General features: G+C 38.4%; 1 protein-coding gene across 1 annotated transcript in view; it reads right to left on the bottom strand.

Moving 5' to 3' along the window:
• VGLL3 (vestigial like family member 3) overlaps positions 1 to 16,895 on the bottom strand; it is a 44,049-nt gene that overhangs the window by 20,339 nt on the left and 6,815 nt on the right. Inside the window, exons 2-3 of the mRNA XM_021689415.1 lie at positions 10,162 to 10,447; positions 1,060 to 1,587 (exon numbers count right to left, since the gene is read on the bottom strand). Of these exons, the coding sequence (XP_021545090.1) occupies positions 1,060 to 1,587; positions 10,162 to 10,447 (814 nt within the window). The remainder of the gene's footprint in view (positions 1 to 1,059; positions 1,588 to 10,161; positions 10,448 to 16,895) is intronic.

Below are 16,895 nucleotides of genomic sequence, written 5' to 3' on the forward strand. Positions count from 1 at the left end.
TGTCAGGGTGAATGCAACTAATGATTACTCTGGGGAGTCGTCTGCTGTGAACCAGCATTCAGGTGAAAGACCTTGCACACTAAGAATAAAACTAAGGAAAACTAGAAAACCAAGAAAAGAATGAGCTTCTTTAAACTTCTGGGAAGAAAATCCTAATATGTCACAAAGTATTCCAGGAAAAGAACCTGGGATTGGAGGTGGAGGTGGGTGACTTTGGCATGTAAACTCTGGAGATGTGATCAATGACTTGATTTGTATTTGAGACTCTGATGCCTCTGATTTTTGTGAACTCAGACCACTAGTGCTATTAATATGAGTAGTCTGATCTAAACAGCAAGATCAAACATTTAACACCATGACCTTCAGAACTAGTGAATTCCAGAGAGGAGCTGAATGCTCGGTGAAGAAATATTTACCCTACCAATTTTATTGAAATCTGTCGAATACAAACTTTATGGTAGTCTTTTAAGTCTCGTGCTGTTTAAAACAGAGAGAGAGAGAAAGAGAGGGAGGGGGAGAAGGTAAAGGAAGGGAAGGGGAAGGGAGGGAAGACAAGGGAAATCTATTCCTTTACAATATGTTCCCTAATTCTTTTCAAAAGACCATGATTATATTCCATGGGTTATATTGCAGAAAGTAGTTTTATAAATCCTAAGTAAGACCTGACAAAAGGAGAGAAGGTAAAATTACCGAAGCACACTACTTCTGAATTCTATTCGGCGTTATACGTGGTATAGAGCCCAGGGCCAGGGGAGATTTAAAGAATGGGTTCAAGTCTTTGTAAACATGAGGTAGTAGAGATCCCCATTCAAAGGGAGAGACTACTAGTTTCAGAAATGGGAGGAAAGTTCTGGCACCTCCCTCAAGCTAGTCACCCATTTTCTGCAGGAGCGCCGGAATTACTGCAAAGTGCTTAGTTCTATAAACGTATGGTCAACGCTTAGTTTTACATAGAAGAGAACAAATATCTCGAAGTATTTAAAAACATCCTCCGCATTTTTGTATGTATGTCTTTACTGTGCCTTCTTTTTACGGAAAGGAGGAAACTTCCCAGCTCACCTGTTTCAAACCCCACACTTGGCACTAAGTCCACGGTTCCATGAAAGGCTCCGGCCCACGCTGAGGTAGCAGTGCTGACTGTAGTCGGATCTGTCTTTGTGACGTCACACTGGGGCGCAGGTATCCTGGCCGTGCGCACTGACGGCATCAGCAGGGGCCCGTAGGATGGATCCAGGGCGGAGCCAGCAGAAGGGTGGTGGTGGTGGTGGTGATGGCGGTGGTGCACGTGGGCATGGGGGTGGTGGTGCCGCATGTACACGTCATGCATGTGGCTGTAGGATGGGCTCACCTGAGATGCCAAAGGGTAGTGCCAGGACTCGGACGTGGGAGGTGGAGGGGCCGGGCCAGTCTGATGCAGCCCATGTCCCGGCCAGGGGCTGGGGTCAGCTGTGGGAAAGGTGCCGGGGGGTGCAGTGACCTGGAAGTCGGGATGAACACCCCCCAGGCAGGGTGCAGATGGGGGCTGGTAAGAGCTGGTCCAAAAGGAAGTCGGGAAACTACTCCGCTGGCTTGAGAGAGCTGAGCTGTCTGAGAAGACAGAAAAATTATTTACATAAGATTCAGTTCTAGGATAGACTTGCCTCTACTTGTCCCATATTTTACAAGCAGACTAATTAGTATGCACTCTTTTCTCCCCACACAGAGGTAAACGGATACCAGGTAAGTCTCTGAGATCCCATACCAAGGCAATGCACACAGTTCAAGGTGCTGAATGAGTGCCCCCCTGCCCACCCTTGACCCCTCTTTTGCTTAGCTTGTGCAGTCACAGCCTAGGCTGAGGTTTGCCAAGTCTGAGATTGAAAAGCTTCATTTCCTGCTGGGTGGCTTGCTGCCATCAGGTCTGAGCAGAGGTCACAGGTACATATATCACAGGTAAAGAAAGCTTATGCCCTAGATGTGAGTCAGGTAGGTTGGAAATGCTGATGTTTATCAAACTTCTTATAAATGCAAATGCAATTTTTATTCAAACAACATTTTAATGCTGAAAGTAATAAATGGAAATATGACCACAGTGAATTATGCTCACCAACACTCATTTCCCATCAAGAAGAGTGTGGCTCAAGCTTTTTTTTTTTTTTTTTTTTTTCCTGTAGAGGCCTGGGAGGCTCTGGAGTGAGAATAATAGTGTTGATATTCAGTAACAGTGACCAAATGCCCAATCTTAGTCCAGGGACTTTTCATGGATGATCTTATTGGATCCTCAGGCCAACTCTATGAGGTAGTTATTGTTATTACCCCCATTCTAGAGATACGGAAATTGAGTCAGGGAAAAAGCCCAAGATTTCACAGCTGGCAAGTGGGAGATGGGGCTTTGAAAGCAGGTAGCCTGCCTCAGTGGCTCGCACTCTTCATATCTGTGCCACAAGTGGGCACAATTGCAACCATGACAAGAACATCTAGAACTCGATAGGGATTCTGTGGAGATCATGAGTGGGGGAGATTCAAGTAAGGGTAATAGGTGTGAGGAGGGGTTAGGCGGAAGGGTAATATAAAAAAAATAACACCTAGAGATAAATAAAGAGGGAAACCACCCCCCAACTCTTGTGTTCAGTTAAATTTCTCCACTCAATCATCATAACATATTTATAGATGATCTACTATGTGCCAAGCATAGGGAGGTCAGGGATGACCAAATGGATCACAATCCAGCAGGGGACAGATAAATAAGTAAACATGTGCAACGTGACCTGATAGGGGCTCCCATAAGGGGAAGCACAGAGACAGGGCACAGAAGCAGCCTAAGAAAAAATAAATTACAAGAGTGGGTAGGGCTAGCCTTGTGAAGAGGTTGGGAAGAGTGGTTTAGGCAAATAAAAAAAGTATGTGAAAAAGGCCAAAAATTATACACACACACACAAAGTAGCATATGAGGAACAAAAAAGAATTGTGTGGGCAGAAGGTGGCAAAAAATTAGACTAAAAACTCAGACTGGGTCCAAGGAAGACCGAGATGGGTCTTGCCAAGCATGTAATGAATGTGGGCACTGTCCTGAGGAGGTGCCAGTGAGCTTTGAAGAGTTCTAATCTAGGGAATGATATAGTCAGATCTGTGACTGGAAAGATCCACAACTGCAGCTATGGCCTGCTGTGTACTGTGGGATATAAAAGAGCAAGCTCAGGACTGGGAGTCTAGAGAGCTCAACTAGAGAGCTAGCACCTACCAATTACCTTATCTGATTTCATGACCTCAAACGGATCTGTTGATCTCTCTATGGCTCAGTTTCTTCCATATGAGGTATCTGAATTAAAATTCCAAATATTTTCTGACTCTATATTTCTATCATTCTGTGAAGTGGCCTATGATGTCTATCTATAGATGAAGATAAGGTTGCTTAGCCCTTGAGTCATGCGTGGATAATAAGATACTATTTTCATACAGGGCTCCACACAAAAGAACCTAGCTAGATCTTTTCATTGAGTGAAGAATATCCCAAGAAGCACTCTGAAATAAAAGTATTGAGAAGTCTGACAGCTCCATGTTTTCACTTCATAAATTTCTGGGACATAGTTTTCTTACCACAGAGGAAAGCTTCTGTAACTTGAACCAGCCACCATATATGTGATTTGACTAACATAATTAGGATATCACCATGGTGTTCAAATGTTTCCTTTCTCCAGCTTCCCAGACGACTGTTGCACCAGCACTGCAGACCCTCCCCCTCCTCCCTGTCAGCCCTACACCAAGGCTACCATCATTCACCCCAATCATTCTGCGGACAGACAGCCATTTGGTGTCTCACGTTCAAGTCTGTCCCCCACAGAATATCCAAGGTTCTCAAACCCCTTGGGGAAATAAAAAAAAAAAATAATGATATTCTCCAAGAGGCAAAGGATGGAAGTGCACATTGTTCTTCAAGTCTTCAAACAGTCCGGGCAAACTGTTAATTGAATGACTTTGCTTTGTCACCATCACATCTATCAGAAAATAACACTTGAAGTCAAACTTACTGGCATTGGGGCCAGTCTGTTTTATTTCAGAACTGTCTCCCTTGACATGAAAAGTGGCTGCTAATGACCTGTAAAGAAAGTTGTGTAAGCCGTGAGAAGAAAATTCAATTTGCCTTAAATGTGGCCATTTGTAGAATATTCTGTCACACCCGCAATGATAGCTGTCAGTGTTAAAACCCATGCAAAAAGTTTACAGGGGCTCCTCACACAGTGCAGCTTTGCCACCCTGAATCTGCCACTTTGCTGCCACAGATTCAATCTTTGGTACCAAACCCTTCATTCTGCTCGTAACTTTCATCTCCTGATGCGGCCAGAATCCTGTTATAAAAACTGCTAAGCCCAACCCACAGGTGCGAGCCAGAGATACCAAGCTCCCCTTAATAAAATCCCCCATTAAAATGTCAAAACTACAGAGTCTATACCATTTTCCTGGATGCTTTCTTTTTACTTCCTTTCATTTATACATACTTGGACCCAATTTTATTTTATAGATGCTTAGGCATTTGGATATGCATGCACAAATGTGAATAATGAACAAATTCCTTACCCAAAATATTATCCTATTTATGAATTATTGTATTGTAATTAGTGAACACACTGTCAATGAAAGTGGAAATCTATTTTTAAAAACGTGCTCCATAAAGGCCGAACAAAGCTTTAAAATGCCCCAGGGAAAAATAAAATTAGAAGCAACTTAATATTTTCCCAGTCCCTATGTCTCCTGAGATTAATATAATGTCTGCAGAGATCTATGCAGCCCTTTTCAAAGACAATGTTGCATTTTACAAGTAAATGAAACAATGTTGAAGAGAAAATATGTTTCTGGACCATCTACACTTTAAAACCACTATTTGGTATCTTGGTTGTTAAAAAAAAAATCTTAATACAAAGAAACAGATGATATACTTTGTTTCATGCCTGGGAATCAGTGTGCTTATTTCATATGTATGTAAATTTTTTTCATTACATGACTCTTTGCTTACGAGTACTTAATCACAGCCACATTTGTTTGATGAAAAAGCATATGAAAAACTTGTGCACAAGCTATTTCCATGCAATATTACTTTTCTGGTTAGTGGAGGCAATTCAGAACTGTCAGATGTTAATACTCCATGGTGACTTTGGACTCAGTGATACTCAATATCCAGATGATGTCAGTCAACACTGACCCTATGACACATACAAAAAGTCTAAATACACTTTGGTTCAATTTACATTTGGGAATTAAAAAATATTACACACACACACACACATACATCCTTATTTCTAAAAAACAAAAATGACAAAATTGTTATGTTGCCTAATACAATCCACCCAAGGCATACTCAGTAATCTCGTTGTGTGAATTATACAGAAATATACTTTAAAGGCACAGAAGAGTTTAACATGGAACATCAAGTTAGTCTTTCAATTTCATAATAGATGGGATACTTTTTGTATTAGCTCTAAATATTTCTGAAAAAAAAAAAAAAAAAAGAAAACCTCTAAGGGTAAACAATTCAAGCCAGAGAAAATTTAACATTTAATTTCAAAAATTAAACATTTTACTAATTAATTTTGAAAAAAAATAAAAGCTATATTAAAAGGAAAATGGTACAATAGAATGTTGTAAAACGTCTATCTTAAGTCATCTTTAAAATCTCCAGGAAACATATTCTCAGAATAATGATACAAAACATCAACATTAAAAGATAACATTTGCCTTTTTATTAACTTAAGTGAAAAAAAAAAAATGCGACTCAACTCTTAACCCAAAGGGTCTTTACTGTAATTTAATTCCCATCCTCTTATTCTGTTTCCCATGAAAACGACTTGTTGGGTCAGAGGTGAAAGGCTACGTTTCCAGTTTTCTGGCACTCAGGAATTAGGCATTACCATCCTATCCAGAGTTTGTCCTCTAGTTACTTCGTTCTAGAGTTGCTCACAATGGACACTGTGACTAAAATGGGAGTTTCAAGGAGGCAGGATGATGACGGAAGTCAGGCCTCAGTTTCCTTCCGTGTGTTTGTCCTGAACTTGCCAGGAGCGGCAGCGAGGACCTCCAGTGCCTCCTGGGGATACAGCAGAGCTGTCCTTCCCAGTCTCACCCAGCTCAAGAGACGGGCCCTCCTGCCATTTCTCCTCTTTTATTATTTCAGGTTAGTGCTCATTTTGAGAGGTCTTTGCAATTGAGAATGAATTACTCTAAGCAGACACTATATAAATAAATCAAGCAATAATTATTTATTTTGTAACAACAACAAAATATCAAGTTCACCATTCAGCAAGGTTTTTCAGTTAGTGATATTTTTATTTTGTTAAAGCTCAACTGCTCCACTTTCCTACACACGCGTGCACGCACACACACACACATACACACACACTTTTTGTAATAACACTTGGGCACTGAGATCAATGCATAGACCTATTTGAAGCCAATGTTTCTATAAGAGGGCAATCAGATTCATTATGTTTTCTCAACTGAGAAGCCCTATTCAATCCCTGTAAGAATATATACTGGGACAAGAGGTAATTGATGTGATATTGTGCCAAATAAAGTACAAATATTTCCTACCAATTGTTTGCCTAAAAGCTGCCAAACACCTAAAGAGGACTTTCCTAACTCCGCCAAGACACACACTTAAAGTATGACCATTATTCCATTATTAGCTGACACTCTATCTTTGTCCAAAGATTTACGGGGGAAATATATTCTGCAATCAAACATAACTCAGTTTTAAATTCCTTTGTAACACTGTAGCACTTGTGTAGCCTGTAAAAACTTCATGCCATAAATTAGACCCTTTATTTAATACAGCTGGTTAGCAGCTCCTGCATAAAGTATCACTGCCATGGCCATCACCGTTGTCCATAGCATTGAGTAGCTACTTTGTCCAAGACACCCTGGTTTTGCCAGATAAACAAACTTCCAGAAAACAAAGTTCCTGGATAAAAACCCGAGGTTGGTTTTCTATGTGCCAAATGAGTGGAAACTTATTTAAGGAAGAGAGAGAAGGCATGTGTCTGATCATTCAGCACCTTGCATAAAGCCCTGAGCCACAAATCATTCATACACATTATCACAGAATCTTTACAATAACCCTGGGAAGTGTATATCAATAAACACATATTATAGTCGAAGTTGAGTTCAGAAAGATTTAAGTATTTAATCCAAGATCATGTTGTAGTCAGACATAGTAAGGCCCATACTGGAACCCCAAAATGAACAGAATCCAATGACTGCATTATCCAAATCTGCGTTACTTTGGCAATTATACAAAATTACCAGTAACTCTCTTCACCAGACATGGGAATCTCAATTTATTATACCTCTCTTAAGGATATTATTTTCCAAAATTTTAATTACATTTTGGTAGATCTCCTTTCAACCACATCCAAGGTTATGTGTGTTTATCAAAAATCGACTAATTTGCAACTAGAAACAACTATGGCAAAGTTCTATCACAAATGAAAAGTAAATAATACACTTGAAATCACAGAACTCTATAGAGAAAAGATCTTAACAGTCACTTAATTCAACCCCCTTATTTTATAAATAAGGAAACTATAACCAAAGATTTCACAGTTAATGCTCATAAATTCTATATTGAGAACTTTTTTGTTTTCTCATCTGGGATAAATGAATGGTATGAACTTGATTCACCTAATTCAGTCACATCATTCAATTCATATTTATTCTTGATTTTCTAGGCAGAAATGCATTATCTTGAGTACTAGGGAAAATGATGTGAGAAAACTAGATACGATATATGTAGTCTTAGATAGGGAGAGATGAAAATTAAAGAGCCTGCTGCATTTGCCTGCACTACCCTGAGACACTAAACTGACAAAGTCCTAAAAATCCTAGTCTCTACCTAGCACTCTGCTTTTCATTCCGCTCATGGCAGTACTCTTGCTTCTCACTGAACACTCTAAGCTCAGTCCTTCCACAGGACCTTTGTACTTGGTGTCCCCGCTGCCTCAAATAACTTCCCCCTTGATGTTCATATGATGAGGAACACTCTTATTTCCTTCAGGTCCGTGGCCACATGTAACAGAGAGAGCATCTATCATCACCCAAAGTAAAACAACACCTAGCATTTCATTATTTACTTATTACCTGTCTCTTCCACTAAAAAGTTTCATGAATGTAGAGGCTTAGACTCTCAAGTTCACGGATATAGTCCCACTACCTAGAACATAGTGGGACCTTAATATTTGCTGCTTATGTCAATGAATGAAACAGGAGGTAGACTTGAAGGCCAAATTTCAGATAATCCCAAGAAAATTGTAATAACAGTTACTGAAACATTACCATTATCTGTCTTTTCTACTTGGACACTGGACATCAGTCCAAAGAGCTCTATTCAGTGGCACAGATAATGGGAAAAACACTGGATTGTAGAGTTTTTGCATATACACAATACCTCACTTGCAACTATCCTGGTTATAATGCTATAGATAGTCACTCACATTTAACTATAATTTTGGGCTCTTATTTCTATATTCCAGATTAAATGATTACTAGGTTGTATATGCCACTATGCCAAAAAAAAAAAAGTAGGCATTATATTTAATATTCTCCTAGGACAGATTATCTTGATATGATTTATTATTGATATATCAGACTACTTTATTAAAGCCAGCTAATATACTGAAGTTTTCCTATTTTTCACCTTAAACACATATTAAAAGTATTTACAACATGCTATCAAATAGAATATTGGTTGATTCCACAATCATCTTAGGCTTCCAAGGACTAAGTTCTCAGTTTTGTGGGAAGTCCGTAACGTTTACTAATCAAATAAGCAATCGTGCTTCCCAATTATTTCTGTCAAGGTCTCCATCATTTGGGTTTGTATTCCACCTTCCTCTTTAGAGTCACTGCTATCTTAGTGCTGTTCATATGTACTAAAAAGAAGAAAGAAGGAAGGCAGGAAGGCAGGCTGGCAATCAGGTCAGGCCCAGCAATTTCATATAGCCATGATCTCTCCCACAACAGAGCAGAAGCATTCCTCTGGTACTGAGAGGGAATGACTATGTATCACCTCTTACCTGCCCTCTACCATAGGTTACCTACCACAGGTAGCCTGCCTTTCCTCATCATAGGATCGCTTGGGGCACTTGTTAAGATGTGATTCCCAGAGCTTCCCTTTGGAGACTCTGATTTACTGGGTCCGAGTTAGGGGCCTGCAATCTTTGCTTTTAACAGCACTAGATTAATGACTGTCAACCTTGAGCCTGTATCTGAGGGCTGGTTAAAAGACAATCTGCTCTACCCTTGAGTTTCTGATTCAGTAGTTCTGGGGTGCAGCCCACGACTTTGCATTTCTAACAGGCTCCCATGTGATGCCGATGTTCCTGGTACTGGAAACCACACTTTGAGAATGATTTTACTAGAGGCTTCTTATAACCAGGTGAGTTCAAAAGAAACACCCATAACACAATTCTCTAAAACTATCGTTGAAATGATATATGCATTTTCCCCTAACCCTGTAATTTGCCCATTTAAGATGTCACCCAGCGATTTCCTGTGAGCCAGGAATCAGACTCAAACACACCTCTGACCTCTATAGAGCAGGAAATACAGAAGTGGATGGCCAATCGACTGCTTTACTTTTACAAGGTAAAAACAATAGTCTAAACTATGTAGACACAGTCAATAATGTCTGGATTGTCAACTCAAAGAGTTCATACCACAACAAAGCAGGACAGAGAAAACTATCAAGAGAACACAGAAGGCTTTCAAAGTTTGTACTCCCGGGTCAGACTCAGATTTCTGCTATGTCACCACGTAGCACCTAGTGGAATGAGCAAGAGCTAATTTTTAAAAGCTGATCCAGGCACACCTATTATTTAGAGACCCAAATTGGGCCACTGGGGCTTTAAGGAATGGCGCTTCACAGCTCGGTCCTGCCACTATAAACTCAGGCCGGTTGCATCACTACTTTCCATGAGGAATTTAAGGGGTGTGACTGCATCCTTTCCAACCCTGCATTCCACATGTGACAAAACTGATCCAGCTGTTTGTCTGAAAGAAATTCCTTGCTGTCCTTAAAAATTAAAAAGCAAGTGGATATCCGTCCTCCAGGGGCAAGTCTCCAGCTGGAACCTGGTACAGGCAGTTGCGAAACAGAGACAGTGCCCTGGAGAGCATCTGCTTTTGAATTCTTACCTCGCCATAGGGGGGTTAGCCCCATCTTGCTTTTTGAAATGGCAGATTCTGGATGGAGGGTGCTGGCTTGGCCCAAAGCTCTTGAGAAGTGTTCATCCACTACTGACCCAATGTCTCCCTGGAAATAAGTGAAAAGGACACAGCGAGAGTTAAGGTACTCCATCTCGGCAGGCTGGTCTTTCTCCTCCTCCTCCTCCTCCTCCTCCTCATCCTCCTCCTCCTCTTGTTTGCTGGGAAGGGTGACTTCCAGAGAGTCCTGCATCTTGCTGTATACCGCTAACTTCTTCTGGGATGGAATAAACAAAACACGGTATCAAAGACAGTTTGTAAAAAAGCATTAACTACTTAACTTTTCACTTAAAAAAAATCTAAATATTAACATATGTTTGCAAACTGATTCTTTGTCTGCTGTACTCCATCTTTCCCCTCCCCAAACCAGTCTTCTCCTTCCCACCCTGAAAAAATAAGTCTGTTATTTCCAATTTGGCAAAAAAAAAAAAAAAGTAAATTATCATTACCAGACAATATATTTTCAGAGTGTAAAAGACAGGTTTGTTTGGTTTCTCTTTTTCATAATCTAAACATACCAAAAGGAGGACGGCTTTAAAAACGGGACAGATTCTTTCCAATTTTTCATCAATTCTCTATTTTAAAGCTTCAATGTACACCAACATTACAGTTTGGGACACAGAGGAATGGGGGACAGGAGGGGGTGCCTGGGCTGAGGGGTGGAGAAGAAAGGAGCTTTCCGCAAATGAAATAAACTAAAATAAAAACAGGAATGTAGCATCTTATAAAAGGATTTGGCAGATGTGCCCAACTCATTTCTCAAAAATCAAACTAAAATGACAAACTAAGTCTGTGTGAAGATCCATTTTGCATGGAACATATTTGCAGATGTTGCACTTGCCCCCATTATCATGGGGGGGGGAGCACAGATGATATTCTGGCTTACTGAAAATAATACCCGGTGCTACCATTGGCTAGGGCGGCTTGCAAATGAAGATGAGAGAGTTTTGGTAATTTTAAAACATGCTTAAAACATATGCTCAATATGCTTAATGGTCAATATATATTACACCAGGCACTCTTATAAAACTTGAACTTATTACCTCCCTTAGTTGTTATAATTCTACATCATGGTTATTATCACAGTCCATATTTTAAAGATGAAGAAACAAAGGCACAGAGAAGTGAAGTCACTTGCCAAAGGTCACAGAGGATGAGAGTGGTGGAGCTAGAATGCATAGTAAGAACATGCAGGTATATTTATGTGTGTTTAGAAGGGCAGGGGAGGGGTATCTAGTTGGGGGGGGGGGATCACCAAAATGGTATGTTAATGTTTTCTGGCTGGTAAGTTCCGTAGTTGTTATTCCTACTTTTTCAATATTTCCAAATGTTTTTCATTGAGTACATATGATTTTTGTAAGCAACAACTTCAATGTGAATTATATATATATAAGATATATATAATGCTAAAGATAGTTGTAAAACTTATTATCCTAATGATGAAATGAGCTCTCTCATTCATATACCTGCAAAACCTGTTTCTTTGTTATACCATTTTTATGTCAGAAAAAAATGCATGCTGGAAAATGAATGTGAGTCAAAAAAAAGAAATCATTCTAGAATACTCGTAAGCACATAGTTTTGCAAATGTTATCAAAACACATAGCCCAGACTCGTGGTTCTAATGTAATTACTAGCTTCAAAAATCTATAGCCCTAAATTATAAATGCATCATTCAATAAATTGAACACTTTCCCCCAGCAATGAATATGTTGTTCTTGAGTGAGGTGGGCCCTGAAATGTTCAGGCATATTATGAGCTGTTGGTTATTATGTAGGAGCTGTTATTTATAAGTATATGTATTACTTTATATTTAAAATCTGTGTCAATATGGTTATTGCTTGCTGATGAGTAGATAATTCATTCCCGTGAGTGAATATGCCTTGCTGATGAATAGGCGATTGTAAAGACTGCACGGTTATATTTCTTACAGTCTGTTTTGCACAGGTTTGAACATGTTTATATTTAACTTCAATAGTAAAAACACCACGGTAACAAAGGTTATGTGTAAAATAAGGGGACTGAACTAAATGGCCTCTAAAGTTACTCCTGACTTTAAATTCCATTAAAAAATAAACAAATACTACAATTTATTAGTCAAATCACAGTACTATTTCTCTGTGTGCATGTGTATTTATCTGAAGTTATGCCATGAAGCATACACACACACACTCTCTGCCAGGTACTCCAGTGTATTAAAAAGAAGCACTGTTTTTATATAGGAAAGCTGTTAAAACTGATCTAGGGAGTGACTTCATTGTCCACTGGTGTTCATTACTATCTCTGAAACTGAGCTTTTTTTCCTGTTAATGTCTTGTTCAGCATCAGTTTGTGAGAGTCAGGTTTAGCATCTAATTGTTTCATTTGTTTAATTTTAACATTTATTCTTTAAAGGAAAGGGCCCTGGGCTGTGCTAATTATCCAAAGAAAGGCAATGTTTTATTTTATCCCAATTAGCAAAGAATTGTTAGATGAAATAAAATTAAAGTTTTATATATATGTAAAAGATTTACGACTGCAAATCCTGATACAAAGATAGCAGAGTATTAGGACCAATAATAGCAGTACTAAAATATCTTAATTTATTAATTAATGGCAGTTGAATTTAATCTATAGATTTTCAATTTATTTAAGATCACACAAGTTTCTAAACGTTGTAAAATTTCATGTTACTCTTTTTTACCAAGTGTTGAATCGTTGGATACAAATAAATTAATCTAAAATTTACATATGAAAAATTCTATATGAAATGGGGACAAAGTGAACAAAATCTGCCATTGTAACAAAATGCCTTTTATTAGTCTATTTTCTAAAAATCATTCTTCTGTTTATGGTTGCATTTATTCCCTATATCCTTTACATTTCATACATATGTAATATATGTCTGTGTATGCATAAATATATATTATTTCCTTTGATAGGCAAACACTGGTGATTTTATAAAAATATATGTACTGACTCTATTTAAATACAACTTTCTGAATGAATATAAGATATGCTTTTTTTTTTTTCTCTCCCAGCTCTTTAAGACAGGTCTTCTATTAATTCTATACATCTGCTTGGAGACTATCAAATAAATAAAATGGAAAGAGAGCCTATGATACACCTACCAATAGGCAGGACATAAGGCATATCTATCATTCTCTTGTACTTTTTTCAGATTAAGGTGAGTCAGTTTTCACAAATTATAGTGAACCAACTTAAATATTTACATTTAACACACATGCACACATTCACACATACGCACACGTGCACGCATGAACACACACGATTAACTTCACAATCAATACCACTGGTTAAAATAAGAATTCTGAAGTATCCAAATGGCCTGAAACCTTCCTAAAATGCACTGAATTTGCCTATTTTTAAATGTTTTTACTGAAGAACAATATAAACAGAAAAGGTTACATATCATAAATGTATAGGTCATAAACTTGATAAACTGAGTACGTCAATGCAACTAGTAACAGACCACGGACTAGAATATCCTCACTGCTTCCTTCAAGACACTACCTCCTCAACAGCAACCACTAATCAGACTTCTATCAACATAGACAGCCCAAACTGTCTTGTACTTTATATGAATGGACTCATACAGCATGTACCCTTTTATGTCTGGCTTCTTTCACTCAATACCGTGTTCATGAGATTCATGCATATTGTCGCATGCAGTTTTAGACTGTTCATTCTCATTGCTGTGTAGTACTACATTCATCTATTCTACCACTCATGGGCATTTGGCCAGTTTTCCAGATTTGGGCTATTACAAAAGAGTACTCCTATGAACAGTGAGCATGTATTTTAATGAACATATGTCTGCATTTTTTGGGGGTATATATTGAAGAGAAGATTGCTGGGTCATAGGGTATGTACGGATGTGGTTCAGCCCTAACAGATATTGCCGGTTTTCTCAAGTAATTTTCACCAACTTACACATGGACGGCCAGTTTACGAGAGTTCCTGTTGCTCCATATCCCTCTCAAGCCTTGGTACTGGATGTCTTTTTTCAGTTTTGCTCTCCTGATAAATATCCCAATTTTTTTAACTTTTTTTTCATTGAGGTGAAATTCACATAAAATTAACCTTTTGAAAGTGAATGATTCTGTGGCATTTAGTACATTGAGAATGTTGTGCAACTACCATCTCTATCTAGTCCAAAACATTTCGTCAACCCAAAGGGAAATTTTGTACCTATGAAGTATTAACTCCCTATTCTCTGACTCCTCCCCACCAGTTCATGATAACCACCAATCCGCATTCTGTCTCTAGGAATTTATCTATCCTGGATATTTCCTATAAATTAAATCATACATATGTGACTTTTTTGCTTCTAGATTCTTTCTCTTAGCATGTTTGCAAGGTTCATTCACACTGAACCAGTACTTCATTCTTTTTAAAGCTGAGTAATATTCCATTAGATCTATATACCACAATTTGTTTATCCACGTATCCACAGATGGACATTTGACTCACATCCACCTTCTGGCTACTGCAGATAATGCTGTTCTGAATGTGTGTATACATGTATTGGGTTGCATACCTCTTTTCAAATCTCTTGGGTAGGCATGTATGATCATTGGGTCATATGGTAACACTAAGCTTAACTTATTAGGGAACTGCCAAACTGTTTCCACAGCAGCTGAACCATTTTAGATTCCCACCAGCAATGTACTTGGTGTCCAATTTGTCCACATCCCTTGGCAGAAAAAAACACTTATTATTTTCTGGATTTTAAAAGAATTATTATTACAGCTATAGCCATCCTAGTGGGTATGAAGTGGTACCTCACTGTGGTTTTGATTTGCATTTCCCTAATGACTAATGATGTTGAACAATTTGCATACATTTAAAAAATATTAAGTGTGAGCACAAAGAAAACAGGAACAGAATTTAAACAGCAATTGACTCATACACTGACAATCACACCATCTTAATATTCTCCTCCATAGACTCTTAAGCCTTAGCTACTTTTCGATATCTGTGCTTTGGTGAGTGTAAATCAATTCTTTGCCTATTTTTAACTAAGTAAATTATTCATGTGTACTTTTGCCATATTCTGTATTCACTTGGTGTTTGCTCCTTGGAATGAAACTTGCCTGGTGTTACATTCTTTCTTGAGAATAATATATAACATTCAAAATGCTGAGAATAAATCTCAAATCATCAGAACCTAGATTTCCTGAATTGAGGTCAAAGGGCAATCTAGTCAATATATTTTTTTTTCAAGATGCACAATCACTTCCTACAAATATCCAAATCTCAGACAAGTTTATGCTTTTCTTGGGAGACTGAAGAATTGTTAACCAAAATAAAGACATCATCAAAAGGGACTTCAACACCTACAAATGGGTTTATTTAGTGCCCATTAACTGGCCCATCCCCATTTCAGAGTAATGACAATTTTCCCCCAGGCGAAATGACCCTGTGTTAGGTGAAACAATGACTGAGTTAGCAGCCACAGAGTGAAAACTAACTCACGAGAAGAGGTTCAAGCAGCATAGGAAGGAGTAGGCCCAGGCAGCGCAGACCATACCCAGCCACCTCACAGCCTGCCACAAGGCAGGATAGGAACAAACTCTCACAGGAATGTGCAGGGGAAAGGATTTGTCTGACAAGAGAGACTTCCATGTCAGGAGCCAAATACCACTAACTCCCCAAGGCTTAAGCTTACAAAATGCCAAATGATTACTGTGCATATGTGGAAACTTCTTTTCCTAAAAAAAACCAAAAGTATTTTAATGAAACATTGGATATTTGGAAACAGCTTTGTCTTTTTTTTTTTCGTTCTTTTTTCTTTTTCTTTTCTTTTTCCCAATTTCTACTGGCTCTCTTCTCTAAATGCAATGATTCTTTTATGTTCAAAAAAACATGGTTGGCGCCTATAAGAAAGGACCACTAGCCTGGAGTAAATGTTTCAAATTCCCTATGTTTCAAAGTGTAAAGTCCATAAGAGCAGCTGACTGCTCCTTGGTCATATTTTTCTGAATTTACTTGGTAACAGATTTTTAAAAATATCTCAGAGAGACTTGAAATTTTGATCCTTAGCCTGTTTGGAAAAGGAGGAGTAATCAGGTTAAGGGAGGGTGGGTCAGGATGAAGAGCTACGCCACAGACCTTTTACATATCATATTTTGCTTCCGTCTCTCAAACACACACACACAAATATTTTGTCCAAATATTTGTTTCCAATTTACATATGCAAAAACTGATTTGCTTGGCTAGGATCATTGAACTAGTAAATGGCAGAGACAGGATTAGAACCTATTTCCGTCTGAGTACAAAGCATGCGCCAAGAAAACAGACTGAAGGAAATGAGTCTCTATATTTATTTTAATTGAATAAATAAAAAGAAGCCCACAATCAGCAAAGCATCAAATGGCATCCCATAACTAAGGAAAGTCAAAGTTACTTATAACATTAAAAAAATAGAGATGTAAACATATATCAGAGTTATGGCTATTAAATCATGCAGCGCTCTTTAAAGTAGATATACATCTATATAAAACTGAAGTCTATATCTAAAAAGGTATTGTCCCCTTGGCAAGTCAGATGCATAATACAATTGCCTACCACTTTTCTGGAAATCCTATTTTGAAAATGTGAGCAGAGCCAATTTTGTGAGACATAGTCATAACTCGAGATTCTGTGTTTGTTTGTTTTGTTTT

Source organism: Neomonachus schauinslandi, chromosome 1 (genome assembly GCF_002201575.2).
Source record: "Neomonachus schauinslandi chromosome 1, ASM220157v2, whole genome shotgun sequence".
NCBI classification, from domain to species: Eukaryota; Metazoa; Chordata; class Mammalia; order Carnivora; family Phocidae; genus Neomonachus; species Neomonachus schauinslandi.